This window comes from Pygoscelis adeliae, unplaced genomic scaffold, assembly GCF_000699105.1.
Source record: "Pygoscelis adeliae isolate BGI_AS28 unplaced genomic scaffold, ASM69910v1 Scaffold190, whole genome shotgun sequence".
Lineage (NCBI taxonomy): Eukaryota > Metazoa > Chordata > Aves > Sphenisciformes > Spheniscidae > Pygoscelis > Pygoscelis adeliae.
Window position 1 is genome coordinate 1,771,893 of NW_008823922.1, and position 27,447 is coordinate 1,799,339.

The 27,447-nt window shown below is 40.4% G+C and overlaps 1 protein-coding gene across 1 annotated transcript in view; it reads right to left on the reverse strand.

Moving 5' to 3' along the window:
* WDFY4 (WDFY family member 4) overlaps nt 1-27,447 on the reverse strand; it is a 144,312-nt gene that overhangs the window by 76,004 nt on the left and 40,861 nt on the right. The window contains 19 exon segments of the mRNA XM_009320630.1: nt 7,941-8,080; nt 8,649-8,840; nt 10,064-10,173; nt 12,623-12,861; nt 13,306-13,463; nt 13,996-14,113; nt 15,714-15,833; nt 15,943-16,104; nt 16,584-16,709; nt 17,263-17,432; nt 18,045-18,250; nt 19,063-19,162; nt 20,192-20,283; nt 21,993-22,154; nt 22,985-23,058; nt 23,491-23,643; nt 25,250-25,440; nt 25,553-25,664; nt 26,200-26,351. Of these exon segments, the coding sequence (XP_009318905.1) occupies nt 7,941-8,080; nt 8,649-8,840; nt 10,064-10,173; nt 12,623-12,861; nt 13,306-13,463; nt 13,996-14,113; nt 15,714-15,833; nt 15,943-16,104; nt 16,584-16,709; nt 17,263-17,432; nt 18,045-18,250; nt 19,063-19,162; nt 20,192-20,283; nt 21,993-22,154; nt 22,985-23,058; nt 23,491-23,643; nt 25,250-25,440; nt 25,553-25,664; nt 26,200-26,351 (2,777 nt within the window).

Here is a 27,447-nt window from a genome sequence, read left to right on the forward strand (position 1 = left end):
GTATACTCTCCACACTGAGGGTTGTTTGCAGGCTGCTTTGAATCACAAAATTGTTATTGCCATGTGGATTTTATTGTTACTTTGCCAAAATTCATTTAGCTTTTCAACAGACTGTGGTTCCAGCAGTTAAGTGTTGCATGGAAGCTTCGTGCCTCAACCCGCTAGGAGGCTAATGCACAGTGCCAACTGCTCCTAAGGATCATGGATGGATTCCTGGCATTGCCAGTTGGTTGGGGAATAGCAAACTTAATGAGAAAAACCTCTATATTTCAGTGCATCATAAGTGTACCCACACACAGGGGTGCGTTTCAAGAGGATAAACCCAAAGTATGGTGTACATGTGATGAGACTTCCAAACTGTATTTATCAGCTAAACTCAGGCAGCCCAGAAGCAGCTCTACTTCTATAGCAACTCTATAGATGTATATATGTATGTGTCCATACACACACACTCCTTCAACAGATGATAATACTGAAGAGATGAGTTCCTGGGAGAACAGATAACTTGTCTCCTAATAGCAAAAAAGCACAATGGGAGGCGAGACACATTTGTTCTTTAATCCCATCTCTGAGAATGACTTCTGTGACTTTGGGATAATTCATTCAACCTCTTGAGGGCTCCATTTCCACCCTGTGACAGCAGAGGTATTAGCTTTTACCTCTAGTGAAAGGTGAAGATCAGACTTTGGCATGATGGGGAACAGCAATGGGGTCTCTTCTTTCCTTCACTTGTTCTTACTCACTATTTTCCTACTCCTGTTTAAAATGGTGATTTTCCATGAAATCCTACAGGCATATGTAACTTAGGGCTTTATTACATAGTATCTCAATGCATTTATCTGAAAGCCTCATGCACTGGCATTTTCTGAATACATTTGAATTATGGCTTTTATTTAAGAAAAATGTGCACTTCTAATCCTTTAGCTGAAGAAAGAATTCTGTAAACACTAGCGTATGCTTAGAGCTCAGAGTACAGAACACAAAGAAACATCTTTTCCTTGACCCCTAAAATTATTAGTTTTCCTAAAATGACACACATTTAAAGGTGACAAGATTACTTCTGGAGTTTTTTAGTGCCTGTAGAACAATCCTGGATTCCACAGACTACTCTGCAGCAGGAAGCATGAATGGGACACAGATAGGCACAACCAAGCTTTATCTTTAATTTGGCTAGCAAGGATGAGGACAACAAGAAATGAATAGTCAACAGACTTCAGTACAGGTTAGCAACCTACACCTTCATTTAGGAGAAACCTTTAAGTTCATCTTGCAGAGATTTCTAGGACCTCCCCCAATTTTCTGTTCTCTACTTGCACGTACCACCATCCAGTTTGCACTCTTAGCTATTTTCAGTCCCTGCTGTCTGATAGAAACTCATACTTAATTTTCTGGGCACCCAGACTCCTATGTGCATTTTATACTGCTCCCTGCGTGAGACAAGACACCATATATAAAGTCGTAGCATCTTGATAAGCAAATTTGGTCACAATTCTTCTCCTTATAAAGATTTCTAATAATAAATAGCATAATTGAAAAAATCCATTATTTGTCTTTAAAAATAGAACAAATATAGAACTTAAAAAATAATGAATAATGAAAAATTATTTTCTTGTGGGAAACTGTGGATGAGAATGTTGATTCCACCCAAAGTTTTAAAATAAAAATGTAAGTTTGATTCAGTTTAAATTGCCACTTCAGGCTTTTGAATCAAACAATCCATATAAGGCAATTTAATTAAAACAATTTCTTTCTGAAATTATTATAAATAAAATGTTGCATCAAAATTCCAGAAGAAAACAGACATATTTGAATCAAGAAATATGAAAAATTATTTGTCTTTCTATATATTCAGCAGAGAAAAAAAAAACGTTTCAGTGGCTAGCACTTGTTTCTAGGGTCCTCCGCAACCAAATAAAACATTTGGCATCATCTCTGTTATGTGAAAATAAAACTCTGCAACCAGCAGCTCTTGAAAGATGAGATTTCAATGCCAACAGCTTTAAACATTAAACTCCACTCACTGAAATCCTGTATCCAGGCTTAAATCTGCACCAGACACAATCTCTAGCTTGAAAGGCAAAAATATATTTTAAAACAATATGCAGGAAACGTAAAAGAAAACATCTTTTCATACAATGTGTAATTAAATGAAGGGACTTCATTGCCACAGGACACCACTGAGTTTAAAAACACAGGAAAAACTCCCTCTGAATAGTTACCCACAAAAAGTTTTGGAAGAGATATTATTTCTTGTATTCAGGTTTTAAGATGAAACTGATATTAATCAAGAAAGGAAGAACTTTGCTAGGATAAATTTTCTACTGTGCATTGTGCCATCACACACCGTCTCCTGTAGCAACAGGTACTGGATTTTTAGGGGACAGGCTGTGGGGTGAGTGGCCTGTGGATCTGAGTCAGCCTAATAATTTGTATTCATCATCATACAACCTTTATATTCCAACTTTTTTGTTAAACAATTATCCTCGATGAATGTGGAAATTATTCCCATACATTTCAGAAAGTTCAGTGATTTGTGTTATGTAACATTAGATAGCCCTGCATTTTATGTTTTCATGCAGTTCTCTAACTTATTGACCTGTTGAATTATTTCTTTATGATCTTGTAAACGATCTGAAAATGATAAATGAGCAGTGTGTCAGATATCCACTTAAGAGGACATAAAAATTTCTTTGTTCAAAGTTAAAGAAACTTTTTCCAGCTTGCTGCAACATACTGTAATTTAGCTTTGAGCCAGTTATTAAACAAGACAATAATATTCTAATGGAAATTGTTTAATATACATCATTAATAGTAAAGTGCCTGCTTTCATTGAAGTAAAAAAAAATGTGTGCTATGAGCAGTTTGAAATGAATATTTGATTCCAAACTTCCCTTGTGCATTTAATGACATGCTAATTTACATTTTAATTACTTCCTAAGAAATCAAAGTGCTTGTTGACAGAAGAACATAATGTCAACTTCACGGTGCACTGTTGGTGGATAGTTAATGAACTTAATTAGATAATTAGTGATGTTAATTATCCTTCTATTATGAAGATAAAGATGTTACACAAATGATGCACTTTTCAGAGAAATATCATTATATATTTGCTTTTTTAAACTCAGTAAAGTTGAAAAGCTGATAAAATGAATGAAGCCCCAGTGCTCTTTCCTGATGGACTCGTGGGGTGACAGCCCTGCCCCAGACAGGACTAATTCTGTATCTGTGATGCAGCTATTGTTTGTACTAGGTAACTAAGTCCTAGCGCTGTATAAAACATATTAAAGAACTCCTGTAAGTGTTGATGTAGAGATTTACATTTCCAGCATGGAAGGAATTTAAGCCTGTAGTTCAAACCATGGAAATTCAATGGAAATTTTATGTTTAAATATGTCTCAAAACACAGTGTATTACCACCACAGGTGAATCACTAGAGATACTAGGTATACTAGCCATATTTATCCTAAGAATGAGTGTTACATGTGAAACAATTTTTTTAAATTTTTTTGCTGGCTGTGGAAATTTGAAAAGATTGTCATTCTTGGTGTAACAAATGAATAATTTTCTGCAGTAACAACACTTTTAGCTGCTGGCTAAGAGAAAAGCCTGGTGAATAAACACATGAAAAAACTAAAAAAATAAATTTCCTGTAAATCTAAAACTAAAGAAAGTCCAAAGTCTTTGAAATAACATGTTGTTTGAAACATGCCTCTGTCTTTCTCAGACTCCAAAAGAAACTTCAAAATTAACGCCTAGAAGAGATTTGATTCTTCCTCTTGGGAATCTATAGAGGCAGGACTCGACAGACAACTTCCAGTGGAGCTTGCCAGAGAGACATTTACTGTTACTTTAACCAAGGATATCTGTTGTTAGGAAACTATGCAGAATTCAAGTGGTCCTTGGTCATATCACTATCTTCTTGCTCAGTGATGAGGACGTACAACTCACTTTCCTAAACCAGTTAATGAACTTGCAGTTTCTTTTCAGCAGGTACATCAAGACTGCTTAGCTATCAGTATAAATAAATAAAATATTACGTTGTAAAAAATCAAGAGAGAATTTTCGAAAGGAACTGAAGTAGATTCTGTGTCTGACAGTGACTTAAGTCTCAGCCAAGAGGTCTTTTCTTGGAGCTCCTGACTTCAGAAAATTATCCACAGAGACAAAGGCAGCTCTCACTGACACATTGATGCAGTTATCTTTTACAGATTTGCTGTGGGTTTAACAATCTGCCTGTTGCTTACAAAAGTAAGCACAAGAGATGGGTTCTTACTACAAAGCCAACTAAAGAAAAATGAATCACTCCCAGTCAAGCCAAACTAAACACCTTGTATTTTCTGGTTTGCAGAGCTACACCATTAAATGCTTTTTTTGCCATTAGCTCTGCAGTGACCTTGCATGCACTGAGGGCAGCAGAGCAGAAACCAAGATATCCATCAAACTGTTCAAAAATTCTTAGAGTTCAAAGGCTGCATTCTCCCATCACTTAACTAGGAGGAATTCTCTTGCAATGGACAGAGTGACAAAACCAGCACAAAGGAGGTCAGATGCTGGCTCTTTATCTATAGCTGTCTTCACAAGTGTACATTTGCTGACCAAAATCCTACCATAAAGTTTCTGGGTTTGCAATTACAAGTTAGGAGGTCTCTGTTAACCTCTTCATTCTGAAGACTGGGATTAAAAAGACCTTTTCTGTTTCATTCTCTCAAGGTATATGGGCCTCTGGCATAGAGGAATGTAATTAATGAACCAAAATAGGAGAGGACAGGCATGATCAGGCCTGCTGTAGAACTCAGGAGGCTCTGCATTTCTTGTAAAGGATAACAACTATATCTATAGGCCTGAGGCAGTGTGTCTTACAGTAGTTAGAAGTATGCTGCTTGTAACCTTGCTCAGGCACTCATCCTCAGGAAGAGCCTCAGGACACTGCATGGTAGCTGTTGACTGCTTTACAATTTACTGAAATAGGGTTGTTATAGTGGTCCCTTGTTGAGGACAACAAAAACGGTCATCACTAACCTAAAAATTAAATACATATCCTAGATTCTGACAGCAAAATTGAGGGGGAGTGGGACTGGGGGAGGAAGGGAGGAGAAAGAGCAAGAGATCAAAAGGCTTGCTTTGAAATAGGAAAGTCAATGATTTGGAAACCTTTGGTACTGTATTCAGTCTTATAGACCCTCCTGCTGGCAAACTTACCCAACTCTGTCACCTGTAAGCATTAAAAAAATCTGACTTTGTACAGTCCTCCTCTTGCTCCTGCATGGCTACTCAGACTTCCAAGAAAGCACAAGATAGCAATTACCATAGCAGATCACCACCCTTCTACTGCCAGAAACGTGGTCACACTCTCCTTTCTGAACTATCATGCATTCAAGACAAAGCCCAGAGCAGAGCACGAGATAGAAAAGTAGATTCAGAAATATGGGGAAAACACAGCTGCATTTGATTGCTAATTCTGACATTTGCCACCAAATAGCGGGGAATTGGCTTCACTGATGCTGGAGATCCCGAGTGAAAGTACAGCAGAAGCATGGGGCCTGATCCTTTGCTGGAGTGAATAGTTTGAATTTTGCTGTTTTTTCCAGATTGAGGTTTGGGTCTCAAAAGCACTCTTGCTATCTAGTAAATGACAACAGGAAAAAGTTGATAGTTTTGGGGGTGTGTGTGTGTTTTTGGTTTGTTTTTTTTAAATCTTCAGCAAATGATACTACTGCTTCAACTTTGTTCATTTTCAGTCTATAAAGGAATCAAATTAACAACCCAGTAACCAACACATTTCTTCTTTCTGCTGAGCAAAACTTTGAAATCCTGTCTGAATTTCTGCACTTTTCTCAAATTTAATAAGTTTTGCTCAGTTAGGAACAACTGTGCTTAGCTCTCAGTAAATGCAAAGATTTTTATTTTACTATGGGATTTAAAGGCTTTGTCTCTCACTATGTAGTTCATACTGCTACTTTTCCTTTTATCTCAATGTTTCAAGGAGGTGCCTATCGCTGTAGGACACAGGTCCGTAACTGGCACTCGTGAAGACAGAGGCCAGTATCTGAAGATTTTTCCCAAGTGAATACAGAAGGCACCTGAGACTGCAAATGATACAAAGTCACATTACAGCACCTTTAAAGTGACTACCAAAGTAAGGTCAAAAATACGAGTTAGAAGCACAAATACCATTTACTTTTAATATAACTTGTGCTCCCAAATTCCTTTGATACTGAAAATCCCACCTTATAACTTGCTTGTGAAGTCTATGAAGAAAGAGGGCTGTTGGGGAACAAAGAAATTAATTTTCTTCCCCTTAGATTTCATCCGTCTGAAAAGTGCATCAAATTCTTTCAAAGATAGGCTGGAGGGAGAAAAGGGGAGAGGGAGAGTGGAGAAGAACATTTGGAACTGTAGCTTCGCATCTCATAGAGAGGAACAATTTATCAGAGCTGTGGAGCTGTCAGTCCTTGACATGATAAGGAATAACACCAAATGAGTAATGTTTCCTCCAAACCCAGCTCCTTTAATTATAAGCCGCTTCCTTGCAGAAGAGAGACAGAAGATGCAGAAACACCAATTTCATGCACTTGTGCCTGAATAATGTCTCCGTGCTGCCTTTTCCAGATGGCAACCTTTTCACTGGAGGAACTAATGATGTGGGCATATTTAGGGAAAAACCAATAACGGAGTCTTTAACCTTCAACAGCAAAAAGCATGTTGTACAAAATGTTCCTTGGGATACATTTACAAATATCAATTACATTGCTCACTGAGGTGTAATCAGCTGTAATAATCAAAATTAATTTTAAAAAATAATTAAACAGACCCCAGGGCAAATACTCGATGCTCTTACAGTATGACATCACAGTCTACATATGTACCTGCAAAGAACTTGCTCACTCTGTAAGCAGCAAAGTGATTTTAAGGAATGAGAAGGATGCTGTGGCATGCTGCGAAAAAAGCTGCAGCTCAATAAGATACTATCAGACACATTACTTGTGTATCATAGCCTTCCTGATCAACACACCTGGAAGTGAATCAGTCATCACTGGGGATAAAGCTGCAGCCTGCTACAGCTTGAGCTAAAGGGTTGAGACTCCTTAAACTGATGCTGTAACAGACTCACTGTCTCCTCAGCAGGAGAAAAAAAGACCTTAATATGTTCAGCACTGCAATAACACAAGCTCAGTCCAAAGCTCTGAATATTCTGTCAATGCACTGCTGCCCTACCCTGTAGCTGGTTACTCTAGCCCTAACACACTTAAACAAGTAACATTTAACTGGTGCCTTTTATTTGTATTCTTGACAAGTGCCCAGCAAAAACATGGAAATTGCCCTCTCTCTCAGCAAAGGAGGAGCTTACACATGGAAAAGATAGGCCAGCTGCATTGCTGGCAGTAGGAATGCTGCATACCCTCCAGACCCATCCCTGGTTTATATCAGCACTTGTCTCCTTATCTCTTGAGGCTAAACTAAAATTTGGACCTTTAATACTTCATATTGAGTAGAAAATGAAAGGACAGCACTATGGTAATACCTGATCCTTTCTACTAATTCAGTGTCTGAAGGACAAGGTTTACATAAGCAATGTAAGTCAAAAGCAGCAGCAAAGCCAACATCTCCTCACCTTGCTCTGACCCAGGCAGAGCCCTGTGAGCACAAGCACACACGGGTTACTTAGGGTTTTCCTTTCAAGTGCAACAGTTAGGCCTCATGCAAAAAGTATGCATTAATACATTATATGTTAAGGCTGCCAACCGAAGTTCTTCAGATCAATGACTATTTCTTAGTGATTATTTCTAGCAGTCTAGAAAAGGAACCTTAACTGCAATAGTTTACAATGGAACATGTCAACAGGCATACTCAGAAGTCTCCCAAGACCAGACAAACTCTCCAGAGCCATATCAAAGGCAGAGCCGGTGACAGAGCCAGAAAAGACAAAAAGCAGAAGTTACCTCAGATTTGCATGTCATTTCCTTTGTGTTTCGGCCAGGCATCAATCTAATAGCTGAAGACAGGCTTTCGCTCCAGGAATTGTGCTTGCTCCATGGCAGGCCTGGCCCTGCTTTATTCTGGAGAATCTTCTTTTCAGATGCTGTGGGCCAGAACAGGAAAAAAAAGCTTGTAAGACTTGAAGTTGAGCCTGTGGGAAGGTACAGGGTTTGTATCCACATTACACAAGACACAACAACATGGCCGTGCCTTGCTCCAGCTGGCTTCTCCTCCTACTTATAAGCGAAGCACTGAATCAACATGTACTTCTCAAGTCTTTATTTAAAAGCCTCACAGAGGTCTGCCATAGACCAGTGTCATTATACAGACATGAACTTTGAATACCTGCAGGTCTACACACATTGGGATGCCATTCTTCACCCAAATATCCTCCCTTTTAAATTCTCCAATGGGATACAATTGTCTAAGGAGATTTCTCTTTCTTGCAGTACAGCACGAGCCCTGCAACACCACCAGATGATTACAGAAGGGCTGCGGCATGACACAGAAAGCAATCACAATCCTGGATGGGAGAAACTGAGAATCTGCGTTATCTAGCAGGTGATGTGCAGAGGAAGGGTATAACCAAGGAATCGGTGGCTTTCCATTAAGCGCTGCATTTACTGCAATGTCTTTGCTTACTACAATGTGTTCCATAAAAGAACAGAGACCTATCAAGTGTTGCCAAGCTTTTGTCATGATTTCTTCCCATAAAGGAGTGACGTCCGTTATCTTCATGTCCCTTTCTTTGTCATTTCCTTTCACAGAAAGATCCATCTTGTAAGTGTCCTCCAGAGCCTGCCGCCTCTGAGAAATAAGCTGCTTCCAGGTGATTTCTACTGTTCTCAGAATCTCCTGATGGACTAGGAAACAAAAGAAACTACAAATGAAGAATCATTTTTTGTGTAACAAGTCAAGCAGCAGATAAAGCAAAAACATCTCATTTGGAACAGCACTGGTCCAGAGTAACTGCTGGAGTCAGTGAAGTTGCTCCATTTTGTCTACTGCCTCCATAGGTTCTAAGCCAGACTAGTTAGTCTAATACAGAAAACAGCAGGACATTTCTTTTACTATATTGCAACTCCCTGAAAGGAACAAGTAGGAGTGACAGATGATTCTAACTCATTTCTGCCTTGGAAAACCATCTCATCAGAATTCTGATGATCTTATTATCATAGAGTGCTAAAGCATCCTATTGCCAAACATCATTAGAGATGGTGGGGGAAGGTAACCAAGTCGTGAAACAATTTGTCACAGCAACAGGATGCTGTACAAGGAAGTGCTGAGCTGTTTTGCTCTATTTCCCTGCAAATGAGACTTATTTGGCTGCATCACATCCAAGCCAATATATATTAGAGAGAAGAAGAGGAGGAGAAGAGGAGGAGGAGAAGAGGAGGAGAAGAGGAGAAGAGGAGGAGGAGAGGAGAGGAGAGGAGAGGAGAGGAGAGGAGAGGAGAGGAGAGCACAGCGTACAAGGAAGTGCTGAGCTGTTTTGCTCTATTTCCCTGCAAATGAGACTTATTTGGCTGCATCACATCCAAGCCAATATATATTAGAGAAGAGAAGAGAAAAGAGAAGAGAGAAGAGAGAAGAGAGAAGAGAGAAGAGAGAAGAGAGAAGAGAAGAGAAGAGAAGAGAAGAGAACATCACATCACTCTGCTGTAGGGTTCAGCTGACAGCCCCCACACTGAATCCTGCCCAAAATTTTTTCCAGTGTTTCTCTTAAAAGATCCAAATATTTCTTCCTGTGTACAACAGACAGACACAAGATCCATATAGGCCTTGAAAAAAGAAATAGAACTACGAACAGTATGTAGCTGGGCACTAATACCGGCCACAACATGGAGAAGAGTTCTCCAAACTGATATCCATTACTCCTGAGGATGTGGGCTGTGAATTTTGAGTAAAGAGGTATGGTGTGAACAGAAGTCATTTTTAGCACAATCTTCCCTTCTCTATGCTGTGCCTGCAATGCCTATACACTGAAGAGGCAATTAAGTAGCACTTGCACAAGCTGCCCTGGTAACTGTTTAGGCCAGCCACTTTCCTGCTCTGTAAGCCAAAGGCAACATGTGCCATAAATTACCATCATCTGGAGTAGGCAGGCTGCCCTTTTCCTCTTCACTGGGTGCAAGGAAAATTTGGTGATACGAAGCCAGCTTTGGTTTTGCATCCACCCCAAAACCTTCTGGATAGCTGTGACAAAAAAAAAAAAAAAAAGAGGGCACGTGAGGAAACCAGACTCAGAACAAACTGAGGATAGTGAAAAAGCTAAGGGTATTTCTACACATCCACTCCTATTTGATTCACGTAACCTCGAGGGCTTACACTAATCACATGATACTGAAGAATTTACAGGAAGTGGGAACTAAACCACTGCCAGTCTGCTTTTCAAAGTCAAGGAGCACTCATCAAGATCCTATGGATCACTCCATTGTACATGCCTTATCCCTGCACCACTTAGTGCACTTGTATTTAGCATTCATCTCAATTAGCTGGAACACAGGGCTGTACTGGTGTAGCCAGATTGCATCCAGCTTTCTTGCACCTCCCCTGAGCATCTTGTATGCCATCTCTTTGTTCTGAATTTCTAGAGGTATCTTCTATTATGTGGGAAACACTGCCTTGCCGTACCCTACACCTGAACTGCTTACTTAGTTTAAGTTCTTTGCGCCAGTGATTGTTCATTCGGTTTATAAAGCACTCGGCACAAAAAAGCTGCAGATTTAGCACCATGTTAGTGTCACATAGATGTGATTATAATTGAGAACATCACCACAGTCAAAAAAGAGTTAGTGCTGCTTGGGGGGGTGGTGGTGGTGGGGTGTGTGTGTGTGTGTGTCAGATAATTTACCAGTCAGTAGGTAAAAGACACCAGGAATTTCAGCACAACAGTAATACTTACAATAAATGCAATAGGCTTAGTTAAGGCATCCAGGCAATGTATACTTGGTCACAGAAGTGCTATCAATAATATATATATTATATATAGCCACTAGTGACGTACTACATTCTTTCAATTGTAAACAGGCACTACTACATGGGAGAGTCAAATCTCTTGGGTATGCAAAGCTGCCATTTCCATTTCTGATTTTCTTTTAAATACCACAATTCTGATTCCCTGGATCTGCTATGTTTGGCTTTTGGATAACACCAACACTTCTGTAATTTTTTTTTTTTTTTAATGTTTATGCTTTTGCTACATACAAACAACCCTTACCCCATCTCAACAGTTTTGGCCTGGAAATTATTATCTGACTGGAATAAGAACAATCAAGAAAAGACCTCAGGAAGTGCAGCTCATTTCTGATGTGATACTGTATTAATGGATTCAATTCAGACCATCAAAGCAGCACAGAAGGTTTTCATTGAAACAACAAACATCATTATAGTGAATAAAGCACTAGCCAATATTTCCTTCTTTTGACAAAACAGAGTTGTCCAAAATAACTCCCCAGGTACATTAGCAAGAGTACCTCCGACACATCACCTGTAAGAATAGCAAACAGAGTGGCTATGGATGTTCTAGCCCTACCCAAGTCAATGGCAAAACTCCCAACTTCAGTACAACCAGGACTTTTCAGCTCAGATCCAAGTAACAATAACCATAACAGAAAGATTCACAAGATCCATGCCCAGTTTTATATATGTTTTAAATGTACCCACACAAGAATAGCTGCTGGATCAGAGAAAACATCTCCCTAAATTAGTCCATGCAGATGACTCAGAGAATGGTCACCTGCATGCTTGTGGAGTGATTCTAGCCCAAATCCCAGGAAAATTTCCAGATTCTCATTTTAATGATGGGCTTGTGAGCCAACTCCACTGAAATCAGTTCAAGCTTGTTAAGTGCAGTTACTACTTCGAAGTGAGTAAGCCGCTGGAAATGCTGGATGAGTAAAACAGATACACACAGATGTTTTGGTTAATAAAGAGTAGCAATTAAACCTATGTGCAAATTTGAGGGTTCTGCCTAGACAAACATGCAAGCTTGTCTGGGTGTCTCTGAAATGAAACACCCTTTTCAAAATGAAAAAAATGGAATTAAGCATTACATTACTACCATCCACCGTGCCTTGCTTATTACACCTGCAAACACACATACTAGCCTGCCTCTGAGCAAGAGAAGTGGTAGGCAATTTTCTGTTCACTAGTGTTTCAAGGAGGAGAAAGCCTTCTGATTGAAGAACAGTTTCTCTTCCACTTTCTTGCTGAAAGACAATCCATTGCCTCCAGAATACTGAGCACATTAGCAACCTTCTCCTCCTCCAAATTAAATGATGAAAAATTACATCAAAAAACATTTCTGTTGCTGTTTTTCATTTTTTTTAAGTGTATGAGGAAAACAACCATCTTTCCCCAAGTGGTTTTACTTTGCCACTTCAACAGACACCAAATCAGAGCAGAAGGTTTGCCCTATTTAAAGCAGAATGGTGCTTTAAACCCCCGGAGCACTGAGCCCAATGGGTCAAACACTTGCTAGGATACAGTACACATACATCCAAAATCTTTAGCCTAGCTGCATCCAGCTCAACCTCAGCTTCTAGCGATTCCCCAAAATGGATATTGCCTAAGTTTTGTGAAATCTCCCCCTCTGCACCCACTCCCATAGATAACAGCACAGAGATGTAAACAAACATTGTACCTGCCCGAATTCAGCTGGCAAAGGCAGTACATTAGGCAGACGACGAAATTATTATTTGAGTTGTAAGTTGCAAAAATAATGTCCCACTGCTCCTGCAGGACATTGAGAGTGTTCAGGACATTAAACTGTTCAGGCAGCGATTGTTGTGGTCTGGATAGGCAGTATAGGATGGCTCTGTTTAGACAGCTGTATAGGGCACTGAGGAAAACTTCCTTGTGAGAAACGGAGCTTTCTAAGACCTGTGAAAACACAAAACAGCAGAGTACTTGGCTTGCTCAAAAAACTCTCTCCCCAAGGATCCACTCCTCTCACTTCATTTAAGCTGTTGCAAACTTATTTCAGCAAAATTCCCCTGAACTACCTGTTAGATACAAATCCAGTTTTCCTGTATTTCTGCTGAAGTCCCTGGAATTGTGGAGGAGATTAATTTATTCCTGTTCAGCAACACGTACATAGCTAACAGACAGTGGCACAAAAGAGCTAACTATCCCTTCTTTACACTGCACCATCTAGCTCTGATTGTCATTTTGAGCCTTTATGTGCTCATGCAAGAACACAGGAATAATCACAATCACCAAATGGATTACAGACATCTTCTTGAGAATTGCGGTATCACGACCTCAGTGTGAAACAGAGCACATCACATGTTGATAACAGTTGGAAAAAAATTTCATGTGACTCACCCCCATAATCTGTTTGGCAGTGAAGAGCAGGATTTGCTTGGGGTCAGCAGCAAACATTCTGCTGTTCAGCTTCTCAACCAGCTTCTGAGCACAATAAGCAATATTCATCATGGATATAGGTGCAGTTGATTCTGAAGTGCCGTGAGGATCACTGCTCCCTGGAGAGGATACAGGAGGGTTGATTAATCCAAAACAAGTTGAAATGCAAAAAAAATGATGTGAGATGTGAGGTTACCAGAGCTGAGAAGGAACAGTCTCATACCATAATGTCTCAGAGCTGGGACATGTCTAAGAAAACCCTAGGTCTAGCAGAAATACCTTACTCAGACTGGAAATAACGGCTCCATCCCAGGGACAGAACCAATCTCACTAAAACACCATTGTGAAGGACTGGTCCAACTTCAGAAAGGAGAGCAGCAACAACTACGTTATCAGGGTTGTTTCCAGAAGCACTCGAGGGTAAACCTAGGTTTCTTTCTAATTACTCCCTTTTCAATGTTCAGAATCTGTTCTCGAAAAGAGAGAAAAAAGTGAAAAGGCTCTCTACAAAAATGGTAAAACTACAGTAACTTATGCATAGTGGCCTACAGCAGGAGTGAATGTTTCCAAGCTACTGTTTCCAAACCTTTCTAGCAATTACAGCTACATGCCAAATACCAGCTAGCTAAAGATCTGATTCTCACCACTCACCTCTTGGTCTTGTTTTCCCCTCGCCTTGGCTGGTAACATGGAATACATCCATAGCAGAGAGTAAAACTTTTGTCTGAAAATGTCTCTTCTGCTCACTGGTGGCATCCTCTGGAGAAGCCTATATAGTAACCATACACATATTAGTACAGCAGGAAAACAGCCAGGAAATCAGACTCAAATTCACTTTCAGCCTTTATTCAAAGGCTTTTGATTTCACTGGATCTTTGGCAGATTATGCCTGTCAAAGATTCAGATTCACTAAAAGTTTTGTTCAAAGAAGCGAGTAGAAAATGCAAGAGACACTCAGTACTGAGGTAATTCAAAATGTCCAACTTTTCCCTTAAATACCTAGGCACCATGTTAGGAAGAGGAGGGGAACAACAGCACAGAAAGAGCAATGACAACTACTCCACCTCACTTGCACACTTTAGCCCTTGGTGTAGGCATATGAAACAGCTACTGCAAGCTGAGAAGTTATCTGTGACAGCTAATCCACAGTAACACATAAATGCAGAGATCTGGTGTTCTCCTCCGTGCAAAGGCAAAAAGGCACCTCTCATACAGAGTTCAGCAAGAGTGCACGTACGGACAGTTACTGGGCAGCAGATGAGATGGCAGAACCTCATACCCTAGCTAGGAAAACAGGAAATCTTACATAGGTCTACACTTCCTAGCTGGTAGCCAGCATAGTTGCACTCTGCATACTGAACACAAACAAGGTTTTGCACAGGGACAGAACCTAGGTTCACAGGTGGTTCCCAAGACATCTTGCCCTCAGGGAATTTTAGCTCCATTTAGCAGGCTCAGGATTCAGATCAGAAGAGCCATCCTCTATTTTAAACTGTACCAAGCCTTGAGATTTTATTGTATAAGCCTTGTAGGGAACTGCTGCTCCGCAAGACAATTTAACTCATGACAGTTGCAGTCAAGTTTACGTTCATTACTATTTGTATTACTAAGGTAAGTCTGCATCAGAACTCACATCTAGGACACCTGGACTACTGACAATTTGGAGCCGAAGGCTAAATTTTCCATTTTCCCTTTCTTCAGACTACTCTGACTCTTTCCAGTGTTTTGAGTGGTTGAAATCCATAATCCAGACTCAGCTGTTACAGCTTGTATTAATCTGTCCTAAAATTAACTTGTTTTTGGTTATTTGAGCACTGAAAAGAAATTGTTGCCTAAAAAATCTGTACACAGGAATGCTCCATGTGATATCTTCTGTTCTCAACAAATTCAAGGGCTGCTCTAATGACAAGCAGGTATTACTAATGAAAAGGGAAATTTTTTCATGCCTTACTTCAATGTTAAATGTTGCCTGAAAAATGCCTTTATTGTTGTCTAGGGGCAGCATTTTCTTAGTGCACATGAATACAGAGCAGGCAGAAAAGGCCTTTCTTCCTTGCTGAAAAGGTAGGAATTCCATTCCACTAAGTAGGTTGTCCAGATCTGCCAGGAAGTAGTGCACGCTCTTTAAGAGCTGTGATCCCAGCCTTATCCTAGGCTATTGAAAATCCTGACTGAATACACCTCTTCATCGCTGTTAGCACTTTTCTCACTCGGCCACTAGCAGGATACCTCCTGTCCTTCCATCCCCAGAGCAAGGTAGAGCAGCAAAGCCTGATAACTACAAGAGAGACCTCAAGAAGCAGCTCAAGTGGATGCCCTTGTTTGTTTGCTGGGATGTTGAGAAGACTGTCCATCAGGAGGACTCGTACAAAATCCCACACTTGTTTCTTGGCAGGGTGTGGTAGGAGCGGGAGAGAGGAGGGATCAACACAGCCTTTCCCTTCAGCAATAGCTGGACCATCAGGAGACAAAAGGCCTTCAGAGCCTCCCTGTGGAAGCAGAGTGCAATGCATTTTAACTCATAAACTTTAAATTGATTTTTCCTCCTAGCAACCCATCTCTGATCTAAAGAGCTTGTGCTAGCTCAGATGTACATACCTTGGGCAGTCCAGAATGGAAAGCAACCATAGCCAAAGTTTTCAAGAAGTCAGGACAGTGCCACACAGGGTCCTGAGTATAACTGTGATAGATCAAGCACAGAAACTGGATAATGTTCCCTGGATAGGCAATCTCCCAGGAGGCTTCTGCATCTGCAATAGGCTGAACACAGACAAATGTGCATCTAGTCAAGGCAACATTCCTCTCACTCATATAAGCTCTTTTTTGCTCCTCTCTAGGTATTCCTAAGCAACTAAGCAAACATGACATGGCCACAGAGAAGTCAGGCAAGGCACAAGCAGCCAACTCCCAGCTTGTAGACTGGCGATACACCCAATCAGAAATATCTGGCATATCCTTATCATCAAGAATGAACAAAATGGGTAATGCTGTTGGCAAGATCCATCTCTGTGTTCAGAAGTTCTTAAACATGAGCCCATCACATCATCTGCTATGTAACATAACCAGGCCAATAGCTGTGCTGACACTTTGAAGTCCCTGCTCACTACTATGCTCAGTATTGCCCTGTGAGGGCAGAGGGAGGCTAGGGGTTACAGGTAAAGACTGCCACTGACATATGACACTCTCAGGCAGTTTATTCTGCCATTCATACTGCACGGTCCTTGCAACAAAACGCTTACCTTGTCCACAGTGACTCTAACCATTTCCAGCAGTAAAGCAGCTGCCTCTGCACACAACCCAATTTTGAGGACATTCTCCGTAAGGTGGTGCTGCAAGATCCACTGCAACATAGACTCAAGATCTTTCTACAACAGGAGGAGATATATTTCAAGAAGAGATGGGAATTATTTATGATACATCAAGAACAATACCTGCTCTCTCTACATCAGAAAAAAACCAAAACATCTTCACCTCCAGCAGCTCCTCCCTCTCCTATTAAATGCACTTCCCCAGGATAGCACTAATGGGATTGTCCTCTTCTGAAAGATATCTTTGGCACTGTTGGGGCAAAAATGCCTTATGACTTCTCAGGACACTGGGGGAAAGTACCAAATCCACTAATTCTGAGATTTTAATGAGTCTTGACAATGTAAGGACAGGGAAGCTAATCTGAATTACCTTCTAAAGTGCAGCAGTTAAATGGCATTTAACACCTGTGTGAACAAGTTTGTCACGAACACAAATTTCCTTAAATCAAAGTTACCTTGCTTCATTTTTAAACTATGAATAACTGATTTTAGCTGTCAAAAAAAACAAGTAGGGTTAACTTGCCTGAGAATCCTCTCACAGAAAAGGTCACAAAATGCCAAAGTAGTAAAGCAATAGCAGCTTCATGCTTGTCCGCTATTTTTTTCATACCTTGGCTGCTTCAGGTGGTTCAGACTGTGGAGTTGCCAGAAAGAGCCCTGCCACAAGCAAGTAGATCTCAGGGATGTGGACATGATCAGTCAGACATCTTTGCAACACAGAAAACCCAAAAATCAAGAAGGAGCCATTGTCACGCACTGGAGGATGAGTTTTTAAATTATCTTTAAAGGAAAAGAAAAGGGAAACATTCTGAGAAAGTGTCTACAAATGAATGCCATATCAGAAGAATGATTACTGACCCAACTTTATCCTCATACGTCTGTGTCCCAGGCCACTCAGTAGTCTGCTAGGCTGTAAGATCAACAGTTCACAAAACTTCCTCAGACTAACAGATAACAATTTTTCCCACTATCACTTTTGTTACAGGAGATTCTCCCTAAATAATTCTTCCTTTCTCTTCCCTTTCTCAGAACCACAGGTCTAGTTATCAAAACGCAGCTGAACAAATCTTAAAGAAACAGAAGGTTTCAGGGTACAAGCTGACACTTGAACATCTCACAGGCTTACCAACTAGCCTGATTTTATGCAAGACAAAAAGGCCCGTCTCCCTGTGACTGCTAATCAGAAATGCCAACTATCATGCAAGGGAGAAGCAATGCTTTCCACTCCTCAGTGCAGAAAAGCTGAAGTACTAGGACAAGCTTGCCCTGGAAAGTAATACCAATTCTTGTTCTACTGAGATCAGCGGGAATTCTCCTATCACCTACTTCAGTGATCTCCTATCACTGAGCTGGATCAAGGGATTGTTTGGGGAGCATTAAACCAACACATACCCGTTAGAATACTCAACCCCACAGAGCTGTTTTCCAGCCAGCGTCCAGCCACTGTTCCCTCCTTGAATTTGTTCAGCAGCAAACGATTGTGGAGGAAGCACAGAAGTAGCTTGATTCCTAGCACAACCGTGCTAGAGTGCAGGTAGCTCTGTGTGAACAGCAGAAACCAGTCTGGCCCCAGTGCCAAAAATGTCTCTTCTTGTTCCCTAGAACAAACAGAGAAATGAAAGCACATGAAAGGAGACATGGTGAAAGACAGAAAGAAGATTTAATTTAAAATTATCTCTAGGTGATTTAGAAGCTCAAGTTTCTCTAGAAAAAATCTGATTAAGGGTTTACCGCAACACAGAATTACAAAGATTTAACAACAGACTCATCCACACAGTTCAAGCCACTTAATTCCCAGTAAATCCAACCTTATGTTACTGTCAGACAAAAAAAAGCTCGTTAACATGAAGCTCCTGAGACTGTGTATCAATAACTGAAGTAAACTACATCACAGGCTAGCTCTTTCAACCTATGAAATTCAAAATTCCAGTTTAAATTTTGAAGTCCAAAATATGTTAACTAATGAAAACGCACAGTTACAGCACCCAGCACTATGAACTCTGCCTTTCCATTATACAAGGTAGAACTATGGTAACTGCATGTTCATGGTTACAATAGAGGGGTGCAAGTAATCCCACATTAGATTAAATTGATTTTCAAAGACAGCTGGGATTTCTTCAACCCTTGCAATGCAGAAGAAACAGCAATATCCTAGTTCCTCCTTTGAGACATTTTCTGAAAACATTAAACTTTTTTCAAAATGGAGATCAGATGTGTGATCTGATTACACATCTGTGTGAATGCCAGATAAATCACTGACAAAAAAAAAAATTCTGAATCCAGTCTGCTTTTACTATTTTGTTGAGACTCAAATATTATCAGTGTGTTTAGTCCTGGTCAAACACCAGTAAAGAGGAAATCTAGAAGACAGAGACATTTACCCACGCCTTCCTAAATTGTTTCTACTTACTCAGAGGACAGATGAAGTTTGTCTGAGCGCATTACATCTAACAGCATCTTCAGTAACTGGTTTCGAAGCCAGATTGTCTTTCCAGATGTTTGGCTTAAGGCTACAAATATCAGAAAGTAATAAAGAGTAATGAAGAGACAAAACACATGTTCCATTGCTTTGATGAACAACCTTGTTTGCACCAGATTAGCCCAATAGAAGTACTTATATCAGTCTTTTGTAGAGTAAAAAGATGCAGACATCAGATTTTAGACATAAGAATTCCTGCTAACATCAGAAATGACCAGTGCTTATATTGTCAAAGTCCTTCTTTAGAGTTACTTAAAACTCATCCAGACTACATGTTGAATAATAATCCACAGGAAGTAATCTCAGGTTAAACTGGAGAGGGAAATGTAGACAGGCAATTTGACTTGTATTGCCTAGCTGTGATGTCTATATAGATTAACTACAGTTATCAGTGTCTCCTTAATACAATATTTTGTTTAGAGGTGCAATAACCGATATAGTCTCAACTGAAAGATCACAATGAAAGAGCCAGCTGACTGGAAGTTCCCACGCACAAAGTTGACATAAATACACAGATACTTTAAAAGGTGCAGAGCTCCACATTATTATTTGCTACAACTGTAAGTGTAGCCAAGTATTCACAGAAAATCCAGGATGCCAAGTGAAATTTTATTCCTCGTAACAGCCCAGTACGTTAGTTTTCGGGCAATTTCAATTTAATGGCCTTCATCTTTGTGTATATCTGTGAAATCCAACATTATGTAGGCTCTGGACAGTGCAGCCAAAGTATTGCTGGCTTATTAGCAGAGAGAAGACAAAAGAGGAACTCCCTTAGCAGAAGGAGGATCTTGCTGTAGGTCAGGCCTTCCTGGATATATACACAGTGACTGTCATTTCACTATTCTTCACATCATGCCTTTGCAGCAATATAAGTTTTCCCCACAATTTCAGGTCACCTCAATGCAGCCTGTCCCTTTCCAGATGAAGTCATATGAATTGTGTCTCTTCCTGCCACTGGAGGCAGAAGCACTATGTTGCATTTAGGGTTCATCATGCCCTGGGGAGTAAGGGAAGTACTTCAGCTATCTATCAGAACACATACACCAAAAGTAGCTCTCACCTTCATGGGGCATCTCAGCCACACCATCCAGGCAAATCTGATTTTCATCCACAGAAGAAGGTTTCAAAGTGTAAACAAGGAACAATCCAATCCTTGCAGAGAAAGAGGGAACCAGTTTTGGTCAGTAGAAAGACAGCCATTCATTTAATTACTTTGAGATTACATGCAAATCTCAATACTCATTAACGATGACTGTTAACAACGACCACTGGAAATTTTAATGGCTGCAGAAATAGGGTTGAAATAGGAATGCAAAAGCTCATAAACTAGGAAGCAAATAAAAAGGACATCTATCTACAAATGCAAGTAATATCTATTCTACTATGGAAACATTTTTCTCTTTATCTCTTGATTTTAAAGGTCATGCTTTCACCATGAGGAAAGCAATACTGAGTTAAGCACTCTGTTCATACAAAAGATTCTGAACTCCCTGTGGCATTCAGATATCCCTGTTATCCCCACTTAGTTTCCAAGCACATAAAAGAAAGCAGAGAAACCTCAGCAGCTACTCAGGGAGGAGGACCAGCAATCTCTTTTCACCTGTACTTTGCTTTAACACGTTACCTGGTTCTAAGGATAGATAGATTAATGTAACATACACACTTAGTGAAAGTGCATAACCTCCTCCTGCCCACAAGGGCATTTCTTAAGGGACAGAACACCACTTGTTCTGCAGGAACAGTCCACACAGCAATTTCCATTAGATGTGTCAAAAGTCTGGGACCAGCAGAAACCCCAGCACCTTTCAGTGCTGCTGAGAGCCTGCTATAGTCTCTGCTCTCCTGGAGCTGGAAGGATAGGGACTGTCTTTACCCACTCGCTCAACGCTCATGGGCCTGACAACCAATCAAATTACTATGGGTTAACAAATCATGATACTTTAAGAAAAATGCTCATTCATACTGCTTACTACATGGCAAATTTGATATACTAAATCCACTACTCACACCTGTATGAAAAAAGAATAGGCTAACACATGCAAGCCCAGGGTAGGAACATACATACAGGTAATTCCACAAAACAGGTGGCAAGCAGTAAGTTCACATATTAGCTTACTCCACAGTAACTACTTGAGGTGCTCGTACTCTTCAACAGAGCTAAAGGCTGACTGCAGAGACCACAGATTTGACATGCAGCTCTGTTTCTACATTTTATTTGGACAAATAGTCTTAAAAACAGAGCTGTCATCTGTGCAGTGCATTTCCCTGGAGTTAGGTGGCTGTAGATGGCCCTGTGTGGACCTTCCTCAGTTCATAGGCTACAGGCTGATGCAACTAGGCTGTGAATATAAAATGGAGCAGTGTTTACATTCTGTGGAAAGCAAACAACAATTTAAATTCTTTGCTTCATGAAATCCTGACTAACATATGTTAACTGATTGAAATTCAAGAACAAAAAGGATAGCTACTGGGATATAAGCCAAGCCAAGAGGATTAGGTACATAGTTGACTGGGGCCAAGTTGCAATACTATAGCAATTGCAATACTTTAGGGGCAGGTTTTAATGAAATCAAATATTAAGTATAGACTTTGAGTAGTCCCAGTCATACCTGCAGATCTGTTTGTGCCATCATTGTAAGGGTCATCACCCAACCCATCCTCACATAAATATAAGGTTGGACTGAACTCTGTTTTGAAGGCATGAAAGAGTTTTTCATCAGTGGGGATCCTGCAGTTGCCAAAGATCCGGGGGCTCCTACCAAAGATGAGGTGAGGGAAGTCCTACCATAGAGCTCTCTCCAACAGTGGCAGGAGTATAGCTCATCTGCAAACTGAGAAAAAGCTGTAGACTTGAAGGTTACCTGAGAACATCCCTTGTGTTAAAGTATCCTTGCAACAGATGGGAGAGAATAGTGCAGGCCACAGTGATCCTGGAGTTACTGATTTCAGGATCATTGAAGAGGAAAATGAGCTTGGGCACCATTTGCACCTGGTAGGCAACTGCAGCATTTTGACATCCATCTCTGTAAAAAAGCACAGGGACTACTAAAAGGTTTTACTGGAAAGAACCAAATTTGCTGGGTTTCAGCTAAAAGGATTCTCAGGTTGCACTGATACTTTGCACCTTTGGCTCCTAATGTTGCCTTGGCAACATTTCAAACACTGTCAGACAAATTGAATATGTGTCAGCGATGGAGATCTGAAGACTTCTTTGTGTGTTCTCTACCCTTCCCATCTGCCCTCTCCCCCAGAAACTGCTGTATTTCAACAAGTTCAAAGAAAACAACATTACTGAATTTTCAAGCAGTGCGTTTGTGGTAATAAATGCTATTTTTGTAAAACTCAGCAAGGGACACCAGACAGCTCTGCATAGAGCTTTCTGGTACCAAAAAGAAGGAAGCTAGTATCCTGCTGTACACAGCCCCTCTGCCATCCTATGTATCTTCAGATACATTTAACTTTAGTACAGCTGATTAAGAAAGTTATACAAAAGTCTTCCTGGGTCCTGTTCTGGTTTTAAACCCAACTTCACTTATAATTTTTTGATTATTTCATACTCAATTCAAACATTCAGATTTCCCCTCTCCAGCAGACATTTAAACTTTCATTGTACAGCAGTGGTTCCATGTGAACCAGGTCACCAGATAGCTTTTCCCAGTGTGGTCCCACAGTCATCTCGGGCTGATCAAATCACTAACTTCAACCTTGAAAGATCAATACAGGAAATGATTCACTCCCAGAGCCCACTGATTCCAGCTAGGATTGGACCCTTCATATCCACCTCACAGTTCCAGCTTCAGGTTACAGATGAGCTTGTCCCACATGTTTCTGATACAAACACTAGCTTGTGTACCTGGAGGACTGCAAGATCTCCACAAGATGTGAAAAAAGAGCAAGGTCAAGATTTTCTGGTGCTTTCATCCAAAGCTGAAAGACAAAGAAAAGCAGAGGTTTTACTGCTCTGCTGAGCTGAAGGGACAGTAACCTGTGGCAGAGAAACAGTTACAAGTAGTTCAGGGAGGACAGCATCATAAACTCTCAGTCGTTTCTGCAATGACAACCTGCAGGCACTGGGAAATCCCTGCTGGTATGAGGAGTTGCTGCTCCCAAGCAAGCCCTGAGGAGAAGGTCCTCAGGATCTGCAGGAACACTCCAGAAACTGCACCAGGGCACAGTGGGGAGCCATGGTGACAGAGGACCTGCCATTCCAGGACCACCACCCCAGGTGAGCCACAGTGTGGAAAATCACCACACACCACCCCATCCCAAATATTGGAGGTGCTATGAACAAACCAAACCTCATACTATAAAGCTATCTTTAATACAGCCAAACCCACAAAGTAGCATCAACAGTTTTACCTCGAAGTTGCAGAGAACGTACTGGAATGCACTGTAATTCTTGATGACCGAAGACTCAAAGCCAAGCTCAGCTGTACCCACTAGGGAGAACATTAACTGTAAAATCCTGTTGTTTAACAGCTGTGTCTTCCTCTTCAGTAGATAGGTCAACAACTGAAAAAAAGATTTAATAAGTATCTGCTAATTATAAATCTGTATTTATAAACTAACATATAACAATATTTTTTAATTCAAGACAAACGCACAGTTTATTTGGCTGTAGTAGTCATGCATGCATACATCTTACGTAAGCATCATGAAGAAAGTGAAGATTTCAGTCCAGGCATAAAATTTTGTGCAGTATGTGAAAGGGCGAGTTTTTGAAGGAGTTTCACAACTCTGTGGCATTGAACAGGAGCAAAATACATGCCATATTATGTTGAATGGAATTTACAAAAAGCAACATACAAATGTAATTGTAAATAACCACAGTAGGTTTTCTACACTATTCTTCATGGATGTAATCTTAGTTGCTTGCAAATGGTGCTAGTTTAAAAAAAAAAAAATTAATGTTGACCTCTTCAAATGAAAGACATTTGTGTGAAACATTGCCACTTTCTCAACTGAGTCTTTGATTATTCAATGAATTCCTGATACAGTGAGAAAAATGTTCAGAAAGCCACTACATTTTGCATAGGTTGGGAGGAATAGACATTCATTTGAAAATACATATCAAGACACATTTTTATTAGTTGGCTGTTTAAAAAAAAAAAAGGTTCTGACATCCTAACAAAGAGCAAAACCACTCCATTGCAACATGATGATCAGCCACGTGGAGAGAACATTATTTAGCACAGAGTCGAAAGCTTGTATACAATCTAAAGGCTGGCATTCATCTACAAGAAAGGATTGGGCAAGCAATACCTAAGTATGATAAACATATTCATATGAATCAGAATCAATTTATGAGCAATTCACAAATTGGGAAAATGGAAAGTTTATAATAAATTATTCATGAAGCCCTAATATTAAGAGTCTTGTTTGGAAACACCTCTGTTAAAGAGTCTTCTCTGTTCCATAAAACTCTTCTCAGCCTACGCAGCATAAAGTAAATGATACCGAACTGAAACTTCACACTTCAGCCTTAACCCATCCAATATTACATATATAGTGCTTAAAATTTGCCCTGGTTCTCCCAAAGCCCTGAAACAACCAAACTCTTCAGTCTGCACAGCTTTCACGTTTGAAAGATGTATTTAGGACAGATCTAACCAATATAGTTTGAAATCCAGACAGCGCTTATTTATATCAGCACAATTTCTAATACACAGTGAAGACTGAGCCATAGGAATTCATTGTCAGCCCTACACTGGGCAGTCTGTAAAGAGGAATCTTAGGCTGGATGAGCCAAGAGGAGGAAGCAGACCTGCCTGAGAAGTGGTCTCTTGTGGGAGGGACCAAGTATGTTGGTAAAAGGTGAAGGGTGGGTCACTCAAATCTGCTGCATTGACTTTACTAACTATAGTTGTCTTAACACCTTCCATTATTAGATCATGTCTGACCATGAGGCACCTGTCCTCACCTCCCATCAGCAGATATACTGTTACAGAGGTTCCCAGAGATTGTAAGCAGAGGATTTAGAGCATCCCCCTCTCAAAGATCTCATAACTTACAAAGCTCCAACCATAAGGGCTGATAGCCAGGATATGCTTGGTTCATTGCCATTGTTAAGTTTTGGGATAAGACTAAACCCAGAATGAATGAACAACAGAGTATCTACCTGGTATCCACCCATGTGCCTCATCAATTTTTCACTCATTGGGCTACTGTTCAGGATGGAGTTCAGGACTTTGACAGCTGCATACATGGTGTGGTCATCACGGGCCATAGCAATGAGACCCAGGAGAATGGCAGGGCCTCCAATGAAGTTCAGGCTAGTAGCTGCTGGACAGGACCGGAACACTCTGACCCCTAGAAAATTGCAGCGTTACTTTACTTTAAGTTACATGGACTAAATCTGTTATTGGACAGAGAAAGGTCCAACTCTTAAAAAATATGAAACATTAAGACATAGCACATTTACCATATTGGCCCACAGCAACTGACCCAATAGCCCGCAAGGAACCGGAGAGGTGTCCAGCAGTATTCTTAGCCAGAAATACTGGAGTTGAACTGTCCCGAGAGTTAATCCCAATCTAAAACAGATAAAAGAGACATCCTCAGAGAAACCATGGTAGTACTGGGGAGACAAAAAGTAACAAGCAGATGCTCTAATCTTTTAGATTATTTTATTACTTTTAGACTATGAAAACCATATTTTTTTCCTTCAAAGTTGATTGTTAGGACAAACGTTCACCCACCTAAAATATCGCACAACCCCATTACTTTGACATGTCAGCAGGCCTGGCATTGGCAAGAATGCTAGGACAGAATGTGAAAGGTCATTGTGAAGGCATTAAGAAATCACAGACTGAAACAAATTATCATTAGACCTGAAAACTATGGCTTCTGTTGCTGTTTCAAGAAAGGCTTTTAACATTGTGTTCACACTGTCCGGTCTATTCATCTCCACAGATGAAAACAAAACCATGAGTAGAATGGAGTTAAGGAATGGGAAGAGAAGCTGGAAAAAAATAAATCACTGAAGGTATGTAATTAAGACAAAGTCACAAACTTTGCTGTTTGAAACAAGAGAAAATGTGTTTAAGACAAATGAAGGAAATTTGTGACCTCTTTGGCAATCAGCCGGCCATCCACTTCATTGTAGGAGCTCTTTATATCTTGGACCGTAGTGAGAGATGAGCACGTGGCATTGATTCCAAAAGAAATCTTCTCTTCTGCCACCAGAGGTGTAGGATTATGATCACTGTGCTGGTCCTCACCTAAAACAAGAGAGACTATAAACCTCTGAAGGAACTTTGCGTGCTCAGCATGTGAGACAGGAGAGAGGCAGATGAAAAATAATTGGAGGAAACCAAAGTTTAGATAGGAATTTGATTTTGACTTAACTATGATCAGAAAAAAGCCCTCACCCTTTGCAACAAAGTCCATGGCAGCTTGCCAGCGTAAGCACAAGTAGGAGACATGCTTGGCTTGTCTCCTCTAGTTACTGCTTGTGTAAGTCCTACATCCTCTCCCAATATCTTATGAAGTCCCATAAGAAGTAGACTGACATCCTCTCCCATATCTTATGAAGTCCCAGTCCTACCTCCTCTCCCAGTATCTTACAAAGCTCAAAAAGTCCAGAATAAACCTTTCTCTGTTCACACAATATAAACAAACTTTCTGGGCAGAGAAAACACCTGAGGTCTTCCATGTTACTGGGAGCTTTCTCAGGGGTACTAGGAGCAAGGATTCATGTGGAAGAAAAAGGACAGAGGCAAAAGTTTAGAGCTGCCAACTCACAACATATGAGAAGCTTGTAAAAACTACCAGGTGCAGCAGTTTAATGATTGTATGAAATTCTCACATGCTTTTCTTTAAAGAATTTTCTATTTCTGCTCGCACTTGGAAAAACTATGTGTACCTTTTTAAAAAAAAAAATCTTGTATCTTTGACAATTTTGGAGATTGGGAAAACAGCTGATTTATGAAACTGTTTACTAATGCTGGTGACACAGCCCTTATAGGCAAAAAGAATTAGCACATATTCCACATGAAAATTAACTAGAAGTAAGTGCCCCAAGACTGCGTCACCTATTTCCCTTCCAGTAGGACACGGACTTATGGCTAAGCCTCCACACAGCTGCTGCTGATTAGTGAGAAGCAATGGGATACTGGTGCGATGGGACACAACACTGCTGAAACAATTCAAACTGCTGAAACAATTCAAATTGCTGTTCGCAACAAGTTCATAAACCCATTTTAAGGAACAAACCATAATATTTTGGTGTTTTGTGCTGAAACTTTTTTTAAGTCAAAATTTCCATTAGAAAAGTTTCGTTGGGTGTTTTGATGGAACAGGGAGATGTTAGGTACC